This window comes from Saimiri boliviensis, chromosome 3 (genome assembly GCF_048565385.1).
Source record: "Saimiri boliviensis isolate mSaiBol1 chromosome 3, mSaiBol1.pri, whole genome shotgun sequence".
NCBI lineage: Eukaryota > Metazoa > Chordata > Mammalia > Primates > Cebidae > Saimiri > Saimiri boliviensis.
In genome coordinates this window covers 169,400,004-169,425,693 of record NC_133451.1, presented here as the reverse complement: position 1 = coordinate 169,425,693, position 25,690 = coordinate 169,400,004, and the positions used below count along the sequence as shown (strand labels likewise).

The 25,690-nt window shown below is 36.8% G+C and overlaps 1 protein-coding gene across 8 annotated transcripts in view; it reads left to right on the top strand.

The window, feature by feature from the left end:
* Window positions 1-25,690, top strand: part of LOC101039804 (N-deacetylase and N-sulfotransferase 3) — a 204,171-nt gene that overhangs the window by 143,598 nt on the left and 34,883 nt on the right. For 6 of the 8 annotated variants that reach the window (XM_010340358.3, XM_074396969.1, XM_074396964.1 and 3 more), the window contains 2 exons: window positions 23,116-23,298; window positions 25,577-25,673. In XM_010340358.3, coding sequence (XP_010338660.3) covers window positions 23,116-23,298; window positions 25,577-25,673 — 280 coding nt within the window. The remainder of the gene's footprint in view (window positions 1-23,115; window positions 23,299-25,576; window positions 25,674-25,690) is intronic. The other 2 variants (XM_074396968.1, XM_074396970.1) reach the window with 1 other exon arrangement.

Genomic DNA, 25,690 nt, shown 5'->3' with positions numbered 1-25,690 from the left:
CAGTAAACTTTTCCCTGCCCTCTAAATCAGGATATTCCACCCAAATTTGCTTATCTCATTGTGCTCTAATACATTGACACTCAAAAAGTATAGGACAGTTGTCTCTATATTAGATCGTTCCAGTTAGTGATGCTAATGTTCTTGCTCAGCTTTTCATAGGTTTTTATTTCTTAGAGATACAGTTCAAGACAGCAGTCATTTCTTGCTGCTATTCTCTGCCAGATAAGTCAATGTAGTACAATGTGAGAGTCTAGGCTTTGCATCCAGATAGACTTGAGCTTAAATCCTGTCACCTGTTGACTACATATATCGCTTGTCTGACTGTAAAGTGGAGATGATAATATCCACCTCCGCAAGGTTTCTTCTTACAGGTGATAACAGTACAAATATGCAGGACCTGCCACCTATTGGGCTTTCGATAAATATGTGTCTCTTGCCACCACCCTCCATAACACCCACACCATCCAACACTCACCCACATCCATCGCCTTCTCATACTTTCCTTCCTATCATCTGTGAACTGGGCGACTACATAACCAAGATTGGAATTTCACCTAAACCAAAAACCAATTATTATAATTGAAGTATTTATTTATTCTGAGTATATACTATTAATTAGCAAAACAAAGAACATAAGCTTAAAGGCTAATCTATTTGGACCTTTAGGTAGGTAATATTTGAGATGGTCCTTGAAAGTTGATAGGATTGACTGAAAGACATATACAGAGAAGCATTCTGTACACAGGAAACTGTTTCAGGCCTAAAGCACAGCATAGAATAAGGAATGATTCAATTTGTCTGTAATACAGGGTATATGTGGTAGAAGATAAAACTCAAGAATGAAGATAGGCCTGTTTTATCAAGGATTCTGAGTACCAGGTTAAGAAGTTTAATTTTATGGAAAATAGGAGTTACTGATATTTTCTAAGCAAAGGAGTTTTGTTTCAGGAGGATTTCTCTGGCGTTAGCATTTGGGATATATTAGTGCTGGGAGAAACAAAAGTGAGAAGTTCATTTAGGAAGTTATTAGAGTGGTTCAAGCAAAAAGTAACAACACCTAACTCTCACACATTACCAGTGGTAATGTAAATCAGTGCTCTCTCTCTCACAGGCAGCTTAGCAGTATCTACCAACATTACAAATGCACATACCGTTTTCCTTAGCCATCGCTTTGAAGAATTTATCCTCTCATGTATTTTCAAATGAATGAAGTGATATATATACAAAGTTATTCATGATAGCATAAAACCTTAATAAGAACTTGAATCAACTTATAGCACATCAACAATAACAGAATTACAGCATGTATATATGATAAGAATGGGGAAGTCCCGTATGTACTGATTAGAAAAATCTCTAAGATGTACTCAATTTTTAAAAATCAATGTATAAAATTGTGTACCATTTGCTTCCATTTGTGTTTTAAAAATAAAACACATTCTGGAAGAATTAACACAGACACACACAAATGATATTGGTGGCTTCTTGTTGAATCCAAAATAAATATTAAAAGCAATAAGGCCTAAAGTCAAAGTGATACCTGTAAAATTGGATAGATAACTTATGAGAGGTTGACAGTGGGAGAAAATTTATAAAGGAAGAATATGGACTTACAAGAACAGAAATTTGTAGAAAGCCTAGTTTTGAATAGTATTATGCCATGTTACAGCATGAAGCAGATGGGTATAGATTTGCTTGCTTTAAGCAGAAAGAAAATTTAAGTAATCTGTTTGGAGAATATAATTGTCATCCCAATTTTGCCAAACAGGCACCAAAATGCTTGGAGATTTATTGTTTCACCCAAAGTCACACAAGTTATGGCATAGCTAAAAACAAAAAAAAACTTATTTCAAACTAAAAGTTTTAAGTAAAGCTTCAATGGAACAGATATTAGACAAGTATAGAAAACAGCCTTCACAGCAGCCAGTGCCCTCTTTCTTCCTCACCAGTTGCCCAGGTACCTTCCCTAATAAGGTGAATTTTCTTATTCAGCAGGAAATATTTCCTAGACATTGGGGTTTAATGAAACCATTTATTAAAATCTTTGCAATTCTTCAAACTTCTAAAATATCCGAGGCTTGCCTAATTGTGATAATATTCAAGCAAAGAGTTTTAGAAATTTTTCCTTAGGTCAGTGTGAAATTTTGACATTTAGTCAAGACCGAATCTATGCTTCAGATTTCATAACCTCACTAAGTCTCCTTGTGCCTTCTATGTGCAGTTCTGGCTGCTTACTAGTATGTGAAGGGTTAACATTTTTAAAAAGGAAACATTTATAAACCCTAGTTCTTTTTCACACGCTGGTTGAGCTAGTTCCTATGATAATTTACTTTCGGAAAGTATAACCCTCCACTACATAACAGTATTAACTTATAGATTGATTTAACTATCAATAAGTTATTTAAAGGAGTTATAAAGTGAGAATAACAAATAATAAACCAAATGTGAGTCTACCACTGCAAATTTTTTAACAGATATCTGGTTTAGTTATAGTTTTTTATGAACTTCTCACCTTTTATCCCCAGAGCTAGAAACTTTTATCAGGGTATTATTTTCACTGCAGCTGAAACAGCCCTCCAGATGCCAGCAGCTTTGGCAGTAGGTGTCCTCTAGTGCTGACTCATAAAGGTTTGAATTTTTTTATATTTCTGGTCTTTCCCCCGTCTCTACAGAAATGCCTTTCTAAGTATCTTGCTTTTAATTAAGTCTTTATACAGTACCTTAGCTGACTCTTGTATCTGGGTCAGTCTTCTCATACCTGCAAAGCCCTGGGAGAACTACTTCACTTAGATTTTCTTTGTGCTACACTTTATTTCTTAAAATGTCTTATTTCAGTCAAAACAGATGTGGCTTGCATAGGCCCAGTCAAGCCCTAGTATTTTCTCTCTAATAAAGGAACAGTTCCTGGGTAACTTTGTTAATATCTATCAAGTGTTTCTTCTTTAGCATTGTTCTTTTTGTCCTTTGAGTCTTTACCTTCTATTTAAAGAACTGGGTTTCTTTGCCAAATTAGTACTCTCAAAATTTTTCAACATTTCACAAACCACTTCATTAGAGGGCCTGTCTTAAAATAAATAAATTTTTTAGAACTGTAAATGTTTGAATATTTAGAAACTTAACAATTGATCACTTTTTTAAACCTAGCATTTTTTAAAATCACAGAATAAATCTACTTTTTTGGTATTTTGATACCCCTCTCCCCTCAGAGTGAATTTAGCCTCATGAGTAGATACAATTAATTGAAACCTCCTCATAGTGAAGCTAATCTTTGTAATTACCTAAATTTAATTCATTCACATGAGCCCAAATCAAATTTTCACATGGGCCAATTTTCTTAAAGGATTTTTTTTCTAAATTCTGTCAGGTATTTTAAGTTAAATTAAACACATTTAGAGATGTTTATCTTCCTATATCTATTACGTTGTAGAGGCGGTGGTTTAAAATGAAGAAGTAAAATGTTTTCTGCTTGAAAACAAAGATGTTTTGATTGCAAAATTGAATATAACCTTTGTGCTATGCTCCTGCTTACAAAATGATTTCTATTAATCATTTTTAAATCTATTACAAGATGTAACTGTATTATCTGTGACTTTCTAACTAACAGAACAAGAACAGCTGTTGTCTGGTCTCTGACTGCAATAGGGTCTTTCAGAGTAATATAGAAAGAACATTAGAACAGCATAAGCAAGATACACAGTTCAAAATTAATCGAAAATTAGTGATCTGAGAACTGGAGACATTCTCATGACAGGTAAATATTTGTTCAGCAGCTAAAGTAATAGCCATGCATTAAACCAATAGAATTACTTTTGACACCTAACAGAAATGTTAATTGATCATCAATCATTAGCTCAAATAAAAGGGCTGAACTTGCAGTTCTGAAAGTATAGCCAGAAAAATTAAGTGAGAGACATAAATGTTATAAAAAAGACAAACTGCTCCAAGCTAAATTGCTTTAAATTACATTGACCTCATCACTGTACCTTGGAAACCTGTCCCTAATTGAGAGCAATTGATTTACCCTTCCAGCTTTCCTTTAAAGCCTATCAGATCCCAAATTCTAAATGTTAAAAGCCCTTTGCCAAATTATTCTGAAATTGAGCTTTCCTTTGAGATTCTGGAGTGATGACTAAGGCACAAGCCAGCTAGTAAAACAGTACTCAAAGAATTTAAAACTTAGAAATTAAGGTGACATCTTTTTTTCTCCCCCTGGAGAAGGTGATAAAGTGAAATTAATTTTTAGTATAAAAATCAGTTGTAATAGCACAAAAATATGAAAGATAATAGATACCAAAATGTGCCGTGAGAGGGACAAACATGCCAAAATTTCTAACATCTACCCACATCCAGAATAAAAAGTCAAGTTCCTGCAAATTAAGCAGGATTTGTGCAGAGGATTTTTGGAAGGAGTCATGCTGTATGGTGAGCATGATCCAACCACCCTCTACCCATGGGAGAACAGAGGGGTGGCTGCCTGTTCTGCTACTCAGCAGAGCTTTGGCTTGTGGGTCACTGAGACCATCAGAGAGCTTGAAAAGGATGTTCCCTGCAGAAGGGGGACACAGTAGGTTGGTGTCTTACTGACAACTAATAAATCCAAAGTATGAGAGAGATATTGGCTAAAGTGGTATCAGAAGAGGAAAAAAACCACATATGAGAATTATACGCCCTCTTTTCCGAAGACAGATCAGAAGCTTCCAAATCCAAGAACACAAACGTGCAACTCTTAAAAGGAATATTATCCTAGGGTCCTTTTAAAATGGACTCTGCTCAAGAGGGTTTCTGAGAAAAGACTGGGGGAGGCACGGGCTACTAAAGGAAGTTGCACTGATGGGGCCCAGCAGTGATATCTCCAAAGATCTCAGACAATTTTAAACACATGCACATGACAATATCAGTCGAGTAATAATTCCCTATATCCTTATCACTCTTTCATCTCCATGTCCCAAATACTAAGGAATCAGAACCTCAGTAAGCAAGTAGAGTAAAATCACCCACTGCAGAACAAAGCATCGATCAGACTTTCTTCCTAGCCTTTCTTGCAAATTCTCTCCTGCACCATGTCCCACGTGGATGAGAGGAGCAGATTTAATATTGTGACGTTTGGAATTTTGGGGTTTTCTTGAACCAAAAGATTTAAACTACTACATCAAGATTTAAAGCTACATGACAACTTCTGTCACCTAAGAGATTAGGGAGGCCACTCTGCAAGGTAAAACTCATACTTTAACAAATTTTAAAGGGACAGTGGGAAAAAGAAGATTGCTTTAATAATTATGTCCCAAGAATCCTAATTGTTTAACATGTGATCTACATAATTATTTTTAAGATTATTTTTATATTCAGATTTTTATATCATGAATACACATAGAAATATAAAGTTTCTAAGAAATATTTTTAAATGTATGCTAATCACAATGGCCTTATATTATGATTAATGACATAAATCCATATTTCAAATTCTTGAAACTTTTGAAATTTGGAAGCCTACTGTTGTTAAATGTGATTATGTCATCATTGCTTTCATCACATTAGGGGTTGACAAGAGTTCAGACTAGAAGGAGCACAGGGGTTGGCTCTGCCACTTTCCTGTGCTTCACTTGCGCTTTCATTATTATTAATAGCATTAACAGCATTCGCTATGAACCATGGTTTCCTAGCAATCTTTTTAAGACACTTGGACATTTTCTGATGGTTAGCTTAATTAAAGCTAGAAAATACAATCCATAAATCTATGTGACTAGGCTCTCATAAACTGCCATGTACAATAATACACTGCAAGGAAAGTGTACTATGTGTCTGTGTCAAGAAGTCCCCTTGAGGAACTCTCCCTCTTCCCTCAGGCTTGCCCACATTCCAGAAGAGGGCTTAGGGAGAAACTTCAGAAGGCAATGACTCAAAGCCCCTCACTTTCATAGACCCTCTTCAACAGCATGTTTGTAACCACTGTTTCTTTCCACTCCACTTTCCCTTGTAGCAAACAAGTCCCTACCTCAGAACAGGTAGGGTTGGAATGGCAGCGGGCATCTTTTTGCATCTAATTGAAAGTTGAATGAGGGATATAGTTAGTTTGGGTTCACAATGCAAATACGGCATTTGGAATTTGTATGATGACCTGATGAAAAAGCATGCCAGAAAGTGAATTTTATTAATTGTTTTTTATCCATACAGCAGATAGAGGCAGCTACGGTCTGCAATTAAAAGTAGAGAAAGGACAGGCCTGGTGGCTCATGCTTGTAATTTCATCACTTTGGGGGGCCAAAGTGGGCAGACCGCTTGAGCAGCCCAGAAGTTGGAGACCAGCCTGAGCAACATGGCAAAACCCAGTTTCTACAAAAAATACAAAAGTTAGCCAGGCAGGATGGTTGTAACTGTGGTCCCGGCCACTGATGAGGCTAAGGTGAATTGGTAGATTGAGCCCAGGAGGTTGAGGCTGCAGTGAGCTGTGATGGAGCCACTACACTCCAGCCTGGGTAAAAGAGTAAGACATTGTTATTCATTCATTCTTTTAGAAATAAGAAATTATTATACCTAATATGTTTGATATCATACACACAGCATCAAGAGTATGCCATAACCATTTACAGCAGAACAATCCTGCACTGTTACATCAACAACAGACAAGCAGACAGCCAAATCATGAGTGAACTCCCATTCACAATTGCTACAAAGATAATAAAATACCTAGGAATACAACTTACAAGGGATGTGAAGGATCTCTTCAAAGAGAACTACAAACCACTGCTCAAGGAAATAAGAGAGGACACAAATTTACAGCAGGATAATTCTACATCATTTTGTTTGTTTAAAGGGTTTTTATTCTAATTCTGTGAAGAAAGTCAATGGTAGATTGATGGGGATAGCATTGAATTATATATCACTATGGGCAGCATAGCCCTTTTCATGATATTGATTCATTTTATCCACAAACATGGAATATTTTTCCATTTGTTTGCATCCTCTCTTATTTCCTTGAGCAGTGGTTTGTAGTTCTCCTTGAGATCCTTCACATCTCTTATAAATTGCATGCCTAGGTATTTTATTCTCTTTGTAGCAATTGTGAATGGGAGTTCATTCATGATTTGGCTCTCCGTTTGTCTTTTATTGATGTATAGGAATGCTTGTGATTTTTTTGCACGTTGATTTTGTATCCCGAGACTTTGCTGAAGTTGCTTATCAGTTTAAGGAGATTTTGGGCTGAGATGATGGTGTTTCCTAATTATACACTCATGTAATCTGCAATCAGAGACAATTTGACTTCTTCTCTTTCTATTTGAGTATGCTTTATTTCTTTTTCTTGCTTGAATGCCCTGGCCAGAACTTCCAATACTATGTTGAACAGTGGTGGAGTGGTGAGAGAAGGCATCCTTGTCTTGTGCGGTTTTCAAAGGAAATGCTTCCAGATTTTGCCCATTCAGTATGATATTGGCTGTGGGTTTGTCATAAATAGCTCTTATTATTTTGAAGTACATTCTATCAGTACCTAGTTTATTGAGAGTTTTTAGCATTAAGGAATTTTATTGCCTTTTCTGCACCTATTGAGATAATCATGTGGTTTTGGTTATTGCTTCCTTTTATGTGATGGATTATGTTTCTTTATTTGCATATGTTGAACCAGCCTTGCATCCCAGGGATGAGGCTGACTTAATACTGGTGGATAAGCTTTTTGATGTGTTGCTGGATTTGGTTTGCCAATATTTTATTGAGGATTTTCACATCAATGTTCATCAGGGATACTGGCCTAAAATTTTCTTTTTGTGTGTGTGTCTTCGCCAGGTTTTGGTATCAGGATGATGCTGGCCTCTTAAAATGAGTTAAGGCAGATTTCCTCTTTTTCTGTTGTTTGGAATAGTTGCAGAAGGAATGGTACCAGCTCCTTTTTGTACCTCTGGTAGAATTCAGCCTTGAATCCATTTGGTCCTGGCCTCTTTTTGGTTGGTAGGCTATTAATTACTGCCTCAACTTCAGAACTTGCTATTGGTCTATTCAAAGATTCCACTTCTTCCTAGTTGAGTCTTGGGAGGGTGTATGCGTCCAGGAATGTATCAATTTCTTCTGGGTTTTCTATTTATTTTGCCTGTTAGTTGATGCAGTTTCTTCATAGTGTTGACGGTCTTTACAATTTGGTATGTTTTTGCAGTGGCTGGTACTGGTTTTTCCTTTCCATATTTAGTGCTTCCTTCAGGAGCTCTTGTAAGGCTGGCCTGGTGGTGACAAAAATCTCTCCACATTTGCTTGTCTGTAAAGAATTTTATTTCTCCATCGTGTATGAAGCTTAGTTTGGCTAGATATTAAATTCTGGTTGAAAAATATTTTCTTTAAGGATGTTGAATATTGACCCCCACTCTCTTCTGGCTTGTAGGGTTTCTGCCGAGAGATCCAATGTTAGTCTGATGGGCTTCCCTTTGTGGGCAACCTGACCTTTCTCTCTGGCTGCCCTTAACATTTTTTCCTTCAGTTCAACCTTGGTGAATCTGGCGATTGTGTGTCTTGGGGTTGCTCTTCTCAAGGAGTATCTTTGTGGTGTTCTCTGTATTTCCTTAATTTGAATGTTGGCCTGTCTTGCTAGATTGAGAAAATTCTCCTGGATAATACCCTGAAGAGTAATTTCCAACTTGGTTCCATTATCCTTGTCACTTTCAGGTACACTAATCAAATGTAGGTTTGGTCTTTTCACATAGTCTCATATTTCTCAGAGGTTGTGTTTGTTCCTTTCCATTATTTTTTCTCTAATCTGGTGTTCATGCTTCATTTCATTAGGTTGATCTTCAATCTCATATCCTTTCTGCTTGATCGATTTGGCTATGGATAGTTGTGTATGCTTCACAAAGTTCTCATGCTGTGTTTTTCAGCTCCATCAGGTTATTTATACTCTTCTCTAAACTGGTTATTCTAGTTAGCAACTCCTCTAACTGTTTTTCAAGGTTCTTAGCTTCCTTGCATTGGGTCAGAACATGCTCCTTTAGCTCAGAGGAGTTTGTTGCTACCCGCCTTCTGAAGCCTACTTCTGTCAATTCAACAAACTTATCCTCCATCCAGCTGTGCTCCCTTGCTGGCGAGGAGTTGTGATCCCTTGGAGGAGAAGAGGCGTTCTGATTTTTGGAACTTATCTTCGCAGATTTTCCTACCTTTGATCTTTGATGTTGGTGACCTTCGGATAGGGTTTCTGTGTGGATGTCCTTTTTGTTGATGTTGATGCTATTCCTTTCTGTTTGCTAGTTTTCCTTCTAATAGTCAGGCCCCTCTGCTGCAGGTCTGCTGGAGTTTGCTGGAGGTCCACTCCATACCTTGTTTGCCTGGGTATCACCAGCAGAGGCTGCAGAACAGCAAAGATTGCTGCCTGTTCCTTCCCCTGGAAGCTTTATCCCAGAGGGTCACCCACAAGATGCCAGCTGGAGCTCTCCTGTATGAGGTGTCTGTTGACCCCTCATGGGAGATGTCTCCCCATCAGGAGGCATGGGGGTGAGAGACCCACTTGAGGAGGCAGTCTGTCCCTTAGCAGAGCTCAATCTGCTGCTCTCTTCAGAGCTGGCTGACAGAAATGTTTAATCTGCTGAAGCTGCGCCCCCAGCTGCCTTTTCCTCCAGGTGCTCTGTCCCAGGAATATGGGAGTTTTATCTATAAGTCCCTAACTGGGGCTGTTGCCTTTCTTTCAGAGATGCCCTTCCCAGAAAGAAGGAATCTAGAGAGGCAGTCTGGCTACAATGGCTTTGCTGAGTGGCAGTGGGATCTACCCAGTTCTAACTTCCTGGTGGCTTTGCTTACACTGTGAGGGGAAAATCGCCTATTCAAGCCTCAGTAATGGCAGATGCCCCTCCCTCTACCAAGCTCGGGCATCCCAGATTGACTTCAGACTGCTGTGCTGACAGCAAGAATTTCAAGCCAGTGGATCTTAGCTTGTTGGGGTCTGTGAGAGTGGGATCTGCTGAGCAAGATCACTCGGCTCCCTGGCTTCAGCCCCCTTTCCAGGGGAGTGAACAGTTCTATCTCACTGACACTCCAGGCACCCCTGGAATATGAAAGAGAGAAAAAAAAAAACAAAAAACACTCTTGCAGCTAGCTCAGTGTCTGCCCAACAGCAGCCCAGTTTTGTGCTTGAAACCCAGGGCCCTGGTGACATAAGCAAACAAGAAAATCTCTTGGTCTGCGAAGACCATGGAAAAGCATAGTGTCTGAGTCAAAGTGCACTATTCCTCATGGCATCCTGTGGCTGGAGGAGAAAGTTCCCCGACTCCTTGTGCTTCCCAAGTAAAAGATGCCCCACCCTGCTTTGGTTCACCCTCTGTGGGCTGCACCCACTGTCTAACCAGTCCCAATGAGATGAGCCAGGTACCTCAGTTGGAAAATGCAGAAATAACCCACCTTCTGTGTTGATCTTGCTGGGAGCTGCAGACTGGAGCTGTTCCTATTTGGCCATCTTGCCAGCCAGTCCTCCTACACCTTTAAGTAAGTCTACCTGATTTGGACATTATTTTTAAATGGATGAAGGGTTCTTTGGATGGCTGACTTATTTTTTTTTCTATACATGAGGAAAGGACCAAATGAGCTCCAAAGTATAAGTATACTCACAAGCCTTCCTCCGAATAGATCAAATAATTATGACAGGTTAGCCTTGCATGCAAGAATTTTGAGACAAGTCAAAATGTTGTATTTTACCCAATCTCAGGTAACATGGATTTCTTGGATACTTACCATGCTGTCAGACACTATATTGAACTTTTCACATGTATTATTTCATTGAATCGTCACATGTAACTCATCTGAAGCTGTTAAAGCTAACATTTGCTCCCCTATAGTCTGATGAAAGACTATTTTTCTGCCTTTCTTATTAGTCTCATTCACATTTGGTTTCTTTTTCATCTGTAGCTCATTATCAATTGACAGCTAAATAGTCAAAGCTAACACAATTTCCAAATAATAGCTTCCCAGCCAGCAAGAATCATGCAACATAAAAAGCAGTGATTTGACATGAAAAGGACAATTTTCCTCACAGCTCGAACATAAATTGTCACCATTCATGAACTCCAGTAGACTGCTTCTTTATGATTTGTTCTTATTCATGTCCCAGCTGAATAGGAATGAAGCCCAGGGCACAGACCAGTGTGCTGAACCCAAGACAGGTGGTATATAAGATACTAGCCTTTAAAATATGCATTCTGTTTGAACCTTCAATTTCATCCACTTTTAAAATATTTTTCTAGGAATATAGGCAGATACAAACTAAGATGTATCATTAATGATGACCAATCCATTGTTGTTTAAAATAATAAAAATTATAAGCAAACTAAAGGACCAAAAATAAAAAGATGACTAAGGAAACTGTGACAATTTATAAATTTATATTTAGCCATTAAATATATATATACATAGATATAGAGACACATTTTAAAGCATTTTAGACAATGTATTAAAATGCTAAAGATATATTGCTAAGCAACAAACACTATGTATCAAGTTATACCATACTTTAACATGCACATACATTTTACATAAAAATAATTTATACATAATTTATTATATATATTTTATATGTAAATTATATATTTAAGATTTTATATATAAAACGATTCACCAATTTTTTTCTCTTTTTTACATTTTCTGGTTTTTATCTTGACTGTATAATTTTTAAAAGCAGGAAGCCCACTTAAGATATAGACTTCAACAAATACTTTTCAGTAGCCTATTATGCAATTAAATTAAGTTTAACAAACATTTCTGTAATGAACCATACACATGACTGTAGATTATTGTTGATATATTATTTTGGAGAAACATTATTTATTATGTACAGTTTCTTTCTAGCAGCTCACCAGCCTCATCAGAATAGCCTTCCACTTTCTTAACCCTCTTATCTGCATCCATCAATGTGAATCTGATCACTTCTTCTACCAGGCAAGATTCCTGGTCCCTGCTCTTGATAAGCTTACAGTTTAGCAAGAGGAATGTATAACAAGTCAAGACAACTAATTCTAATGATTGTTATAAGAGAGCATAGTGGAGGTACAAAGAGGAAGTAGTGACCTCAAACTGGAAAAGCCATGGTAGGTCAAGAGACAGGAAGGTATTCCAGGTAGAATTAAAAACATCTACCAATGCATGGAGTCATTCACACTTGGATAGAAAATAAAAGCAAGAGCAAGTGGGAACATATGAAGATGAAGAAGAAGGTAGGGGCATTATCATGATAGACTCTTGAAGCATCAAAGACACAAACTCTACAATTGTACCAGCCACAGCTGGTGAAAAATGAGAAATACCTCATTAATAATTCTTATGGTGATTACATGCTGAAATGACATTTTGTATACATTGGGTTAAATTAAGTATATTATTTAAATATTATTAAGTATAATATTTAAATTAATGTTATTCAATTCTTTTTATTTTTCACAACGTGGCTACTAAATGTATAACTTAAATTGCACATGACTCACAATATATATCTATTGGAAAGCATTGTTCTAGAGGATAGATTACAGGAGCACAGTTCTAGAAGGAGGTTAGAAAGCTTTTAAAAGAATCCAGGTAAGATTCAGTGAGAGATTAAACCAGACAAGTGCAAATAGGGATAGAGAGGATCAGCTGAAGTTATAAAAGAGACTGTATTGACAAAACAAGATCAGTTCAATAAGAAATGAGGCGCTGGTAAGTGTCTGGAATACACTCAGTTGTTTGGCTTGATAACCATATGAACAGTAGTAATCTTAGGCAAAATAAAGAATATAAAAGAAAGACCAGATCCAGCTGTAAAGATTCATTCATTCAAATATTATTCATTGAACATCTACTATGTGCCAGTTATTATTTAGCTGGTTAGCAATAATGAAACAGATAAGGTCCCTGCTCTCCCGGAGCTTACTTACACTCTATTGTGAATACATAATAAGCTCAGTTTATCCATGTTTAAACTGAGATGGCTATGGCACATTCAGTTAAAAATGTCAACTAGACACTTACATATAAAAGTTAAGAGAAAGAGAGGAATGGTAGTTTGAGATTTGGGGATCATTGTGGTGATTCCACCTACAGACAGCTTGTAAAGAACAAAACCCTGAAAAATACCAGCTATCTAAAGGTCATGTGGAGAAGGAAGAATTGTGAAAGATACAGATGAAGGAGAACTGGGAGAAAACAGTGTTAAAAAAGCCAAGGAAGAAGAAGATATTAAGTGTGGTCAACCATGTCCAATGGAGTAGATTGGTTAATGCAATGACTACCAAGTATCCACATGTAGCTAAGAGGCTATAGCTTACCTTTGAGAAGGCATTTTCCATGGGTTGGTGGGGACAAAACCCCAGTCAAAAGTACTGAAATGTGAATGGAGGTGAGGAGTAAAGGCAGCACCTGATTTTGTATACATTGAGTTAAATTAATTTAACCATTTAACAGACCGAGCTAAGTACTGTTCCTTTGAAGAACTTAGCTAGTTAGGACAGTGGCTAGAAAGATAAAATCTCAAGAGAGAGCCTAAGATGAGAGAGATTCAAATATGTTTTCAGGTATGAGGGAAGGACCAGTGGAGAGGACTGAAAATAGAGGAAAACAGGAATATGTGATAGAATAAGATCTCGTGGGAGTCGAAAGCAGATGGGATGAGAAGCACTGGGGGATGTATTAGTCTTTAATACAAAATGTAGCACCTTTGCTTGACACTCCATGTGTCAGGAGGAATTTTTAGAATACAAGTGTGTGTAAAGAAGGACTTGAAAGAGTTCCCGCCTGATGACCAGCACACCCTGTTAATTAGGGGATGATTCGCTAGGGAAAGTAAGGAAAGTGAAAACTGAGCAGAAGCCTCCAGAGAGGGATGAAAGTTTGAAATAGCTGCTGAAGGGAACAGAAGAGCAAGGTGACAATGAATAAATAAAAAGAATATCCAGTGGTACTAAGGATTCCATTGAGATTGGGGACCATGTGCTTATGTGCTATGAATAGCTCCCATTGCATGTTTTTTCTCTAGCTATGCTGAACAGTCCATATGTGGAAGTGAACTAATTAAATGGAAAACTGGCCCAATGTCTCATATTTGCAGAGCATTGAAAGCAGAAAGACGATCTGGGAATCCAGGGGTAATGGTAGCAGAGAAATTCAAATCATTGCAGATAGAATATTGCCTGATAGAAGTGATCAGAAGCACATGGATTGATGCAGAAAAAAATAAGAGGGTTAAGAGATTGGAAGGCTATCCTGATAAATCTGGTGAGCTGCTAGAAAGAAACTGTAAATAAGAAATAATGTTTCTCCAAAATAACAATAATATATCAACAAAAATAAATAGCTGTTACTGACAAGGTGCAGTGGCTCACGCCTGTAATCCCAGCCCTTTGGAAGGCCAAGGTAGGTGGATCACAAGGTCAAGAAATGGAGACCATCCTGCCCAACATGGTGAAACCCTGTCTCTACTAAAAACACAAAAATTAGCTGGGCATAGTGGCACGTGCCTGTGGTCCCAGCTACTTGGGAGGCTGAGGAGGGAGAATCGCTTGAACCCAGGAGGCAGAGGTTGCAGTGAGCTAAGATCACACCACTGCACTCCAGCCTGGCAATACAGCAAGACTCCATCTCAAAAATAATAACAATTAATAAATAAGTCTTATTAACCAATCACTATGTAACAGGCAATGTTTTAAAATTTTTTTTAGCTTTACATTTTATTGTAATGACAACCCTGTGAGGTAATTACTATTATTTTATCTTTATTGTTTCCATTTAAGCAAGTAAAGTACTGAGAGTCTAAATAACTTGCTAAGACTGTAGAGCCAGTAGGTGGCAGAGCTCTCTTTCTTCATCACTGTACAGGCCAAAGTCAAAGACATCGACAGTTTATTTACAAAGGAGTGAGGTTTCAAAGAAAACAAAGGGAAATGGACAGTAAGAAAATAAGTCGAGACAAAAGAGGCAGAGTTCAGAAAAAAGAGTACACAGTGAATGGGGAGAAAGTTAGAGGAGACAACTTTGAGGAGGCCTACAATTTTAATGGTGCTAAAAGATTACCAGAATGAGCGGCACTGAAAAAATAGCTGAAACTAGATTTTTTCAACTTTACAAATAAGATTATTGGAGCCAGTTCAAGGCACATACAATATATTACAGAAAGTTCAGAGAACAAAGTTGAAAAGTCCTCGCCAGCCTCCAAGGAACTTTGAATCTAGAGATGAATAAAACAAGTATGTTTAAGCAGCACAAGATAAGCCAGGGTAAGAAAGTGTCAGAAAGACAAAACCAGGGGTTCTAGGGCTCACATTTTTAAAAACAAGGTATTTGCCTAGAGAGATATGAAACACTGGACATGACACTCTTGAATACATAAAACTGAGCTAAGTAGCAAAGTGAGGCAGCGTATTTACAGAGAGAAGAAACTGTATAAACAAAGCCATGGAGAGGCAAGTGCGAGAAATATTGTAAAGCAGCAAGCAAGGCAAGTTGGCTGGTTTACCCTGCACACACAAGGGGTACAGAAGGGAAGTCTGTAAAGCTAAACTGGGACCATATAGTGCCTCAGGTTGACACACTGAATTTTATTCTATTCAAAAGCTAATGAGGCCCTAGGGAATTATAGAATAGGAAATTCAAGCTCAGAGCATCATTAGAATATGCTTTCTGCTCAGAATTTTGTAGTTATTTTTCAGAATGAGACGTGCTCATGTGACGGAGTACAATCTTGACAGTGATGGAACTCATATATTTTCCATGACGATAAACATGAAACTTCCAGAGTTTGTTCATTGCCCTATATAAAAATAAGCTGGTTTCCTTACTTTTTCTGTTAAGAGTATTTCTGGTCTGGGGATCTAAGTCAAGGAGGAAGAAGGACAGGAAGTAAATTACAATATACTCTTTCTTTGCCATGTTGCCCTTAAAATGCCTTGAAATAAAGCAAAAGTGAATATGAAAGGCAGCCTTTTAAATAAAGAAATCATAAATAACCCATGCACCTGAGAGGTACATGGAGAAATGGAGAATTTTGCTTTGGTTAAAAAATAAGATTGACACATAGACACAGTAAAAAATGATAACGAGGATATTATCACTGACCCCACAGAAATACAAACTACTATCAGAGACTATTTTAAATACCTCTCCACAAATAAACCAGAAAATCTGGAAGAAATGGATAAATTCCTGGACACATACACCCTCCTAAGACTAAACCCGGAAGAAGTTGAATCTCAGAATAGACTAATAACAAGTTCTGAAACTGAAGCAATAATAGACTACCAACCAAAAGAATTTCAAGACCAGACTAATTCACAGCTGAATTCTACCAGAAGTAAAAAGAGGAGCTGGTATCATTCCTTCTGAAACTATTCTAAACAATTGAAAAGGAGTGACTCCTCCCTAACTCATTTTAAGAGGCCAGCATCATCTTTATACCAAAACCAGGCAGAGACACAACAAAGAAAGAAAGCTTCAGGCCAATATCCCTGATGAACATCAATGTGAAAATCTTCTATAAAATACTGGCAAACTGAATCCATCCACATATCAAGAAGCTTATCCACCACAATCCAGTCAGCTTCATCCCTGGGATGCAAGGCTGGTTCAACATATGCAAATCAATAAACGTAATCCATCACATAAACAGAACAAATAACAAAAACCGCATGATTATCTCAATAGATGCAGAAAAGGCCTTTGATAAAATTCAACATCCCTTCATGTTAAAAACTTTTAATAAACTGATGATGGAACATATATCAAAATAATGAGAGCTATTTATGACAAACCCACAGCCAATATCATACTGAATGGACAAAAGATGGAAGCATTGTCTTTGAAAACTGGCCCAAGACAAGGATGCCTTCTCTCACCATGGCTATTCAACATAGTATTGGAAGTTCTGGCCAGAGCATTCAAGGAAGAGAAAGAAAATAAGTAGGCAAATAAGAAGAGAAGAAGTCAAATCGTCTCTGTTTGCAAACAACATGACTCTATATTTAGAAAACCCCCATCGTCTCAGCCCAAAACTCCTTAAGCTGATAAGCAACTTCATCAAAGTCTCAGGATACAAAATCAATGTGCAAAAAAAACACAGACATTCCTATACACCAACAATAGACAAGCAGAGAGCCAAATCATGAGTGAACTCCCATTCACAATTGCTAAAAAGAGAATAAAATACCTAGGAATACAACTTACAAGGGATATGAAAAGACTTCTTCAAGAAGAACTACAAACCACTGCTCAAAGAAATAAGAGAGGACACAAACAAATGGAAAAAAACATTCCATGTTCATGGATAGGAAGAATCAATATCATGAAAATGGCCATACTGCCCAAAGTAATTTGTAGATTCAATGCTATTCCCTTCAAACTACTATTGACATGCTTTGCAGAATCAGAAAAAAAAAAAAAAAAAACTATTAAAATTTCAAATGGAACCAAAAAAAGACTTCAGATAGCCAAGACAATCCTAACCAAAAAGAACAGTGCAGGAGGTATCACTCTACCTGACGTCAAACTATACTATAAGGCTACAGTATAGCCTTATACTGGTAACAAAACAACATGATACTGGTAACAAATCAGACATAGACAATGGAACAGAACAGAGATCTCAGAAATAATAGCACACGTCTACAACCATCTGATTGTTGACATACCCGACAAAAACAAGCAATAGGGAAAGGATTCTCTATTTAATAAATGGTGCTGGGAAAACTGGCTAGCAATATGCAGAAAACAAAAATGGGACCCCTTCCTTATTCCCTATACATAACTCAAGATGGATTAAAGACTTATGTGTAAAACCCAAAACCATGAAAACTTAAGAAAACCTAGGCAACGTCATTCAGGACACAGGCATGGGCAAAGACTTCAGGACTAAAATACCAAAAGCAATTGCAACAAAAGCCAAAATTGACAAATGTGATTATGATGAAGCTAAAGAGCTTCTGCACATGAAAAGAAACTATCATCAGAGTGAACAGGCAACCTACAGAATGGGCGAAAATTTTTGCAGTCTACCCATCTGGCAAAGGTCTAATATCCAGAATCTTCAAGGAACCATCATTCTCAGCAAACTGACACAAGAGCAGAAAATCAAACACCACATGTTCTCACTCACAGGCGGGTGTTGAACAATGAGAACACATGGACACAGGGAGGGGAGCACTACACGCTGGGGTCCATTGGGGGGAAGTGGGGGAGGGGTGGGGAGGTGGGGAGGTGGGAAGAGGTAGCATGGGGAGAAATGACAGATACAGGTGAGGGGAAGGAAGGCAGCAAACCACACTACCATGTGTGTACCTATGCAACAATCTTGCATGTTCTTCACATGTACTCCCAAACCTAAAATGCAATAAAAAAAAGAAAGAAAAGAAAAAAGCAAACAACTTCATCAAAAAAATGGGCAAAGGATATGAACAGACACTTCTCAAAGAAGACTTTTATGCAGCCAACAAATATATGAAAAAAAGCTCAACATCACTGATCATTAGAGAAATGCAGATCAAAACCACATTGAGATACCATCTCATGCTAGTGAGGCTGTGGAAAAACAGGAACTCTATACACTGTTGGTAGGAATGTAAATTAGTTCAACCATTGTGTAAGACAGTGTGGCAATTCCTCAAGGATCTAGAACTAGAAATATCATTTGACCCAGCAATCCCATTACTGGGTATATTCCAAAGGAATATAAATCATTCTACTACAAAGACAAATGCACACGTATGTATATTGCAGCACTATTTACAATAGCAAAGACATGGGACCAACTCAAATGCCCATCAATGATAGGCTGGATAAAGAAAATGTGGTACATATACAGCATGGAATACTATACAGCCGTAAAAAGGAATTAGATCATGTACTTTGCAAAGACATGAATGAAGCTGGAAGCCATCATCTTCAGCAAACTAATACAGGAACAGAAAATCAAACACCCCATGTTCTCACTCATGTGAGGGAGTTGAACAATGAGAACACATGGACATAGGGAGGGGAACATCACACACAGAAGCCAGTTGGGGGATAGGGGCTAGGGGAAGGGAGTACATTAGGACAAATAGCTAATGCATATGGGACTTAAAACTTAGATGACAGGTTGATAGTGCAGCAAACCACCATGGCACACGTGTACCTAGATAACAAACCTGTACATTCTGGACTTATATCCCAGAACTTAAAATTTTTTTAAAAAAATGAAATAAATAGGATTGAAAAGAATCAGGAGCCAAACGCACATGTCTGTATAAACCATTTCTCTTTTTAGCAATCTTCTGAATATCACCACACATCTGTTAGCAGTACAAAAACCCTCGAAAGGCATGGTCAAGGGCACTTACCAAGTTGTTTTTTATAGTATGAACAACTCTAAGTCTAGGACACTGACACATATATATGAACTTAATAAGACATGCTTGTTTTTAAAATGCATTCAAAAAGGACTACTACAAAGCAACCAGTGGGTTTGATGATCTGAATCTTCTCTATGGGGATAAAATATACATTTCTACGAAAAATAAAAGTTTCTTTGGGAGCACTGGGTCTAGTTAGCTTTTCTCAAACTGCATTCCAATGACACGTGCATCAAGACCATTAGGGATGATTAAAATGCAGGTACCACAGCCTCCACCAGACCTAGAAAATCAGAATCTCTGAGTATAAAGACTGGTAATCAGAAAGTTTTAAAAGTTCTCAGTTGATTTGTTTATATCCTAAACCTTTTGAATCTTTGGTCACCCAGAAGGACACTAAAGCAAAATAAAACTTGTTGGCCGAGGGAAAAAGTTTGCTGTAATCGCTCTTCTACCTTCTGAATTCTGACTCTTTTCATGAACAAAACTTAAAAGAATGAGCAGCATATTTATATTCGCACCCTCAGAATGAAGCAAAGCATCTGGCAAATAGCAGAATTATCAGAAAAATATTTGTAGATTTAAACTGAGGAGCATGGTCATGAAAGGCATCACTGATAATAAATAACATACTTTCTTTACATCCATATTTCCTCTCCTCTTCCAGCCTTCTCTAAAGAAAGAGAATATTTGCTGTATTTTCAACAGTGTTTGTACTAGGACCTGTATTTTGCTTTTTGTTCTTGGTAGTGATCCATGCATTCTCTCATACTTGGGGCTTAATAAAGTCACAGGATTGATGCTAGAAAGTATGGGTTAAGCTTCCCACATTTTTCTCTTAGTTACACTTTGAAAAACGGTATCTGTTTCCTTTCTCATAACGTGTGTGGTATTTGACATTTACCTTTTCCATTTTACAGAAAAAAAAAATTCACAGATAACCATCTTGCTATACACATCCATATCTGGCAGACTAGAAAGAATTTTTTCAGTAGTTAATCAAATAAACATTATGCCTTCAGCAGGGTTTCCAATGATTTGAGTTTTAAGCAGCTAATTAGTCTTTTTAATGACAACTAATTACTCATAGTGTGTTTATAGCAAAAATAGTTTTATAGATGCAATTGTCACTTCTATTGACACTTTTCTTCTTATTGGAATCTACAAGTGCAATAAAAATAATTTATTTTGACCCATTTCATCGTTAAAAAAAAAAACAAACAAAAAATAAAACCTCAGTCCTTAAGTACTCTCAAAAGTAAAAGTATCATCTTTAGGAAAAGAATAATATCTACTTCTCCTGAACTAGCAGCCTTTTCTTTGTTTCTTTCTATGCTGTACAGAAATTGTTGTCAGGTGAGGAACTGCCAAGAAGTGAAATGACATTATAAATGTCACACGTCAGTACATAGGTAAGGAAGAACTGCTGTCTGGAAAGCAAGCTAACTTTTTGACCAAAACATTCTTATTATATATCCGTTTTTGCCAATTCTGTTGCTTAATGTATATACTTTCTTAATTAAAAAATAACAAAGAAAACCAAGAGAGGTTACATGTTCAGCAAAAGATATGCAATATTCCATGTCTAGAAAAAATACTGTGATTCATGAAAAAAAGTTCAAAAAGAAATTGAAATGTATTACATCCTGACAAACTATACTCCCTTAACGCCTTGCATTTCTTTAGGAGCACAAAAATCTTAGGTGTGAGTCTAGAGTCTAAGAGGGTCATAAGGCGACATGACTTACAAAGACATTACTTTAAACCATCCTTTAGCTTATGGCGCACCTCGCATTATATTAAAGTGGGAATATAAAAACAGACTTGAACATCTGGGAAAAGTTCCATGCTTGGAGGCTACGTAGGTTTTATTTTACAGGACTAAGTTCAACACCTTTGTATCACCTTAATTCTTGCAAATCAGGTTGTTTGATGAAAAGCAATGTCCCTAACAAGCTCATAACTCATTTTGGGTTGTGTCTGTCTTTATCAGAAAGAGTAGCACTTTTTTACTTTCTATAGTCACGCAGGTAGAGAGTGGCTCTCTGCTTTAATAGTCAATAAAATGTTTCTTAGGTTAAAAAGAGAATTCAGGCCAGGCATGGTGGCTCAGGTCTGTAATCTCAGCACTTTGGGAGGCCAAGGGAAGGCGGATCACCTGAGGTCAGGAGTCCTGACCAACATGGAGAAATCCCATCTCTAAAACAATAAATAAATAAATAATAAAAATAAAATAAGGTGAATTCTGAGGGATTTCAAATGTGTTAGTATCACAGGGTCATATAGCATCTCTGTTTCCCTTTTTCTGTTCCATGCAGATATTATTCCAGTGAAATATAACACATATAGACTTACTGACAAATCTTTGATACAAATAAAGCAAGAAATTTGAACTTACCAGGTTAAAACCACATGCTTTTTAATTGCTTTTTTTTTTTTTTTAATTAGGAGAAAGGTGACCAGAAGTATTATTTTGCTACCTTATTGAGCTACATTGAAAAATGTGGCATGTAAAACAAATCAGTAAAGGATACCTCCAACAAATGTTAGGAAAAAACATCCAAATTTAAGAATGGTTTTCATAAGTTTCTCAATCACCTTATGTTCTGATAAATTTTACAGGAGGAAAAGAGGAAATTTAAGTCACAGAATTGAAGCTACTATTAAAAATAACCAGAAGGTTTAATTTTAAAAGCCTCATTTTTTAGAAAGACCCAAATCAGTAAAAGTCTTACTTCCCAATTCTGTGACTGCATTGGTCTGCTGGTACAGATAGTTATTTTGTTTGCAAAAGTTCAAAGATTTAATATACATTCAGGCAGAGTGAATAGAAATGCAAATATTCTTCATCATATGAAGTTTTTTATGTAAAAGCCTGCAGGATTTGTTCCATAGAATATAAGATATTACGACTTCCACTTATTCATAGTTGTTAATTACATTTTTATTTATTGTATTAAATCTTAATATAACGTTTTCTCCCATCTCTGTCATATTACCTCAGTGAATTTGCTTGAATATTTCTTTCTGCCTCTTAATGAATGACCTATTAAACTCATTATTATGATTATAATAAACCGTTGTTACTTTCACATGACATTCTATATTTCAGGAAAGTACTATTATCACATAAATTATAATGTTTTTTATAGCAGCATAAACGCCACAGTGGTTTTGTCATTAAAAACCTCATACAAAAGAATTCATTTGTCAACACTAACCAACAAAAATTATTTGCATTCACTTAAAGCAGTAGGTTTAAAAATACCCATTCTACATCTGCATCCCAGACTAACACAATCTAACCTACAGAGTTCAAATTTATTTTATTATAAAGTCTCCCACACTTGCTGTGATTTTTTTTTCAATGCATGGATTCAATGTAGGTCAGCTGCTTCAAGAGTCAGTTTTATCTAGCCAACCGTTAAATATTTTTCTTAAAGGAGGTGCTTTATATTGGGAATAATGGAACTACAGAATATGAAAAATGGCATGAGAAACATATAGGTTATTTTATTCAGCATCAGTCTTGCACCAACATGGGTATATGCAGCTACTGGCATTGAATGTATTTTTTGTTATGAAATATATGAAAATTTCAGGGAAAAAATTCTTAAGTCCTGCTGATAACACATCTTCCAGTATGTGTTAATATAATTAGGGTTGGGGGGATCTGTCCCAAATCTAAAACACACCCTGAATTGAAACCCTATGCAAACTACTTAAGGAAAAAAAACTTGCATCACTGTGATTATTCTGCCCTCTAGTGTTAAAGTAACCAGTATTTACACTGAAGTTCACTTGCTTTTTTCAGATCAGCATTTTCATGACCCATTTGTCCAACTATGGGAATGACCGACTGGGATTATATACATTTGTTAATCTTGCCAATTTTGTGAAGAGCTGGACCAATCTACGACTTCAGACCCTGCCTCCAGTACAACTGGCCCACAAGTATTTTGAGCTGTTTCCTGATCAGAAAGACCCTCTCTGGCAGGTAAAATTAATTCAATAATTGATATAACCAATTAATTCCAGGACCATAGTTCTATGAGATATTCCAAATCTGAAAAGTGAAGGTATCTGAAAAAAAAAACTGCATTTTGGAAATGTTAGATTTGAGAAACTACTCCTTCCTAAACTGATTTTCTATCATGGTGACTACATATTGCACCCAATTCCCTGTTCCCTTGTACATTCAAAATTACGGGATTCAGAAGGCTCAGTGATGGATTCACTGGATGTGATGTTTTCAATCAGGAGTGAGAGATAAATCTACAGATTGCAATAGGCTGGAAGAGTAGAAGATGGTAAACATGTTGTTAGGCAGTAGCCTTTGAACACATCCACATATCTCCAATGGCTAAACCATAGACAGTCTCTGAGAAGAGTTCAGAACTGACATCTGCCTTCTTAACCATGTCATACACCAACAGCCAACAGCCACAGAATGTGAACAGCTTTCACGAGTATTAATTGGGGATTAATATGGGGAAAAGCATTTCACGGGAAAATCACTGAGCTTAAGATAAAATACCACATTTATATGGCATATTCAAATGGTTCTGAAGGTAACCTAGATATGAAAGCATAGAGTCTTAATGTATCATAGAATTGCAGGAACAACTTTGAATTTAAATTGTCCACTCTATGATCTGTGAAAAATAATAATTTTGGTAAATAATTACATATTGCTTACTGTATGTCCGACTGGGCACTTTACATGTGTTAACTCATTTAATCCTCACAACTACCTTAAGTGGTAGGTACAGTTACGATTTGCATTTTACAGATGAAGAAACTGAAGCACAGAAATACTGAGTCAATTAAGCAAGGTCACACGGTGGTAAAGCAGGAATCAGTCATAGACCATCTGGTTCCAAATGTTGTTACTTCTTAATCACTGCTCTAAACACTACTAGAGTAACAGACAGAGCTGATGGTAAAACAATAGCGATCTTCAGAAGCAGAACTCAGTACATTCCACAGATTGAAGTTGTTAACTCTGAACTTTATATTCAATGCATTCAGATTGAAGGTTTTTTTGTTTTTGTTTTTGTTTTTGTTTTCTTATTACATTTTAGGTTTTGGCAGATTGAAGTTTTTAACTCTGAACTTTATATTCAAAGCATTCAGCTTTCAACCCTAAGTTAATAACCTCCTGGGCACAAACAGATAACTCCCAGAAGAGACATAACTGCCCACATAGCAGGTTAAAGTTGTTGGTGTGGACTTACGACTGCATATTACTTTTTGGTTGTTTTAACAAGCATCTTTTCATTTTAACCACCACAAAATATCACCAAATGTTAGCCAGTGGAAAGGCATGCAATTTTCCTGCTAATTTAACCTCATTTTTAAACTGAAATCATTATTTCAGGTAGTAAGTTTTAAACTATTTTTTTTTCAGAAGAACAGCCAAAAAGAATACTCTCACTTTAGTCTTAACATCTGTTAGTTATTAAAAATAAGCAGAAGGCTTATTTAACTTCATATATCAAAGGTATTAACTGACTAGAAATAAAAAGTGGTACTGTTTGCCCATTCCTGGAATATTAAAGGGTACTGTAATTCTTCTTCCTTTTCTACGTAATATATACTTTGCTCTAAAAATGAAGGGTGTTCTAAATAGGACTTGCACGGTGGGTGTTGCTGTGAAATATTATAGACCAAAAGCAGAATCCCTAAGGTAGTAAATCACCCTCATTATGCCCTTTTGCTAACACTTAGGACTTTCTACCATCATAGTTACATTTTTAGATAAACATTTATCAACCTTTGAAGGCAGCTGCAAAGTATCTGCCATCTCTTTAGATAGTATTATTTTGGCAAGATCCCTATCCCTTTGAAGCACAGCTGGAAAGCTCAAAGTTACTTAGAATAGAAATCTGACATCTTATATTTCAGTTATATATTGAATCCTGAGAATATATCATCTTTTAGGTTAGCAGGAAGCATAGTCTCCACCTAGTAAGCTAATTAAATATATATAAAACTGCTAGTAGCTGATTAAACTCTGTGCTGAGACTGTTGACCCAAAGTGGAAATACTTCCCCCCTCTCCAACCTCCTCGGCAGACTCTCAACCTCAAGATGGAAAGGAGTTATTCAGAACATCCATGATGCTACTTCAGGGCTTTTGTTTTTTAAAACAGCCTTATTTTTTTTTATCCCAGTGCTGCCTGGTATAGCTTTAAAGAACACACGTTAGAAAAGCTAGCCCACAATGGACACAATCATGAAAAAAATGTATCTCTATATTCTTCTCCCATTTAGAATCCTTGCGATGACAAACGCCACAGAGACATTTGGTCTAAAGAAAAAACTTGTGATCGCTTACCAAAATTCTTGGTAATAGGACCCCAGAAAACTGGTGAGAACTTTTTATGT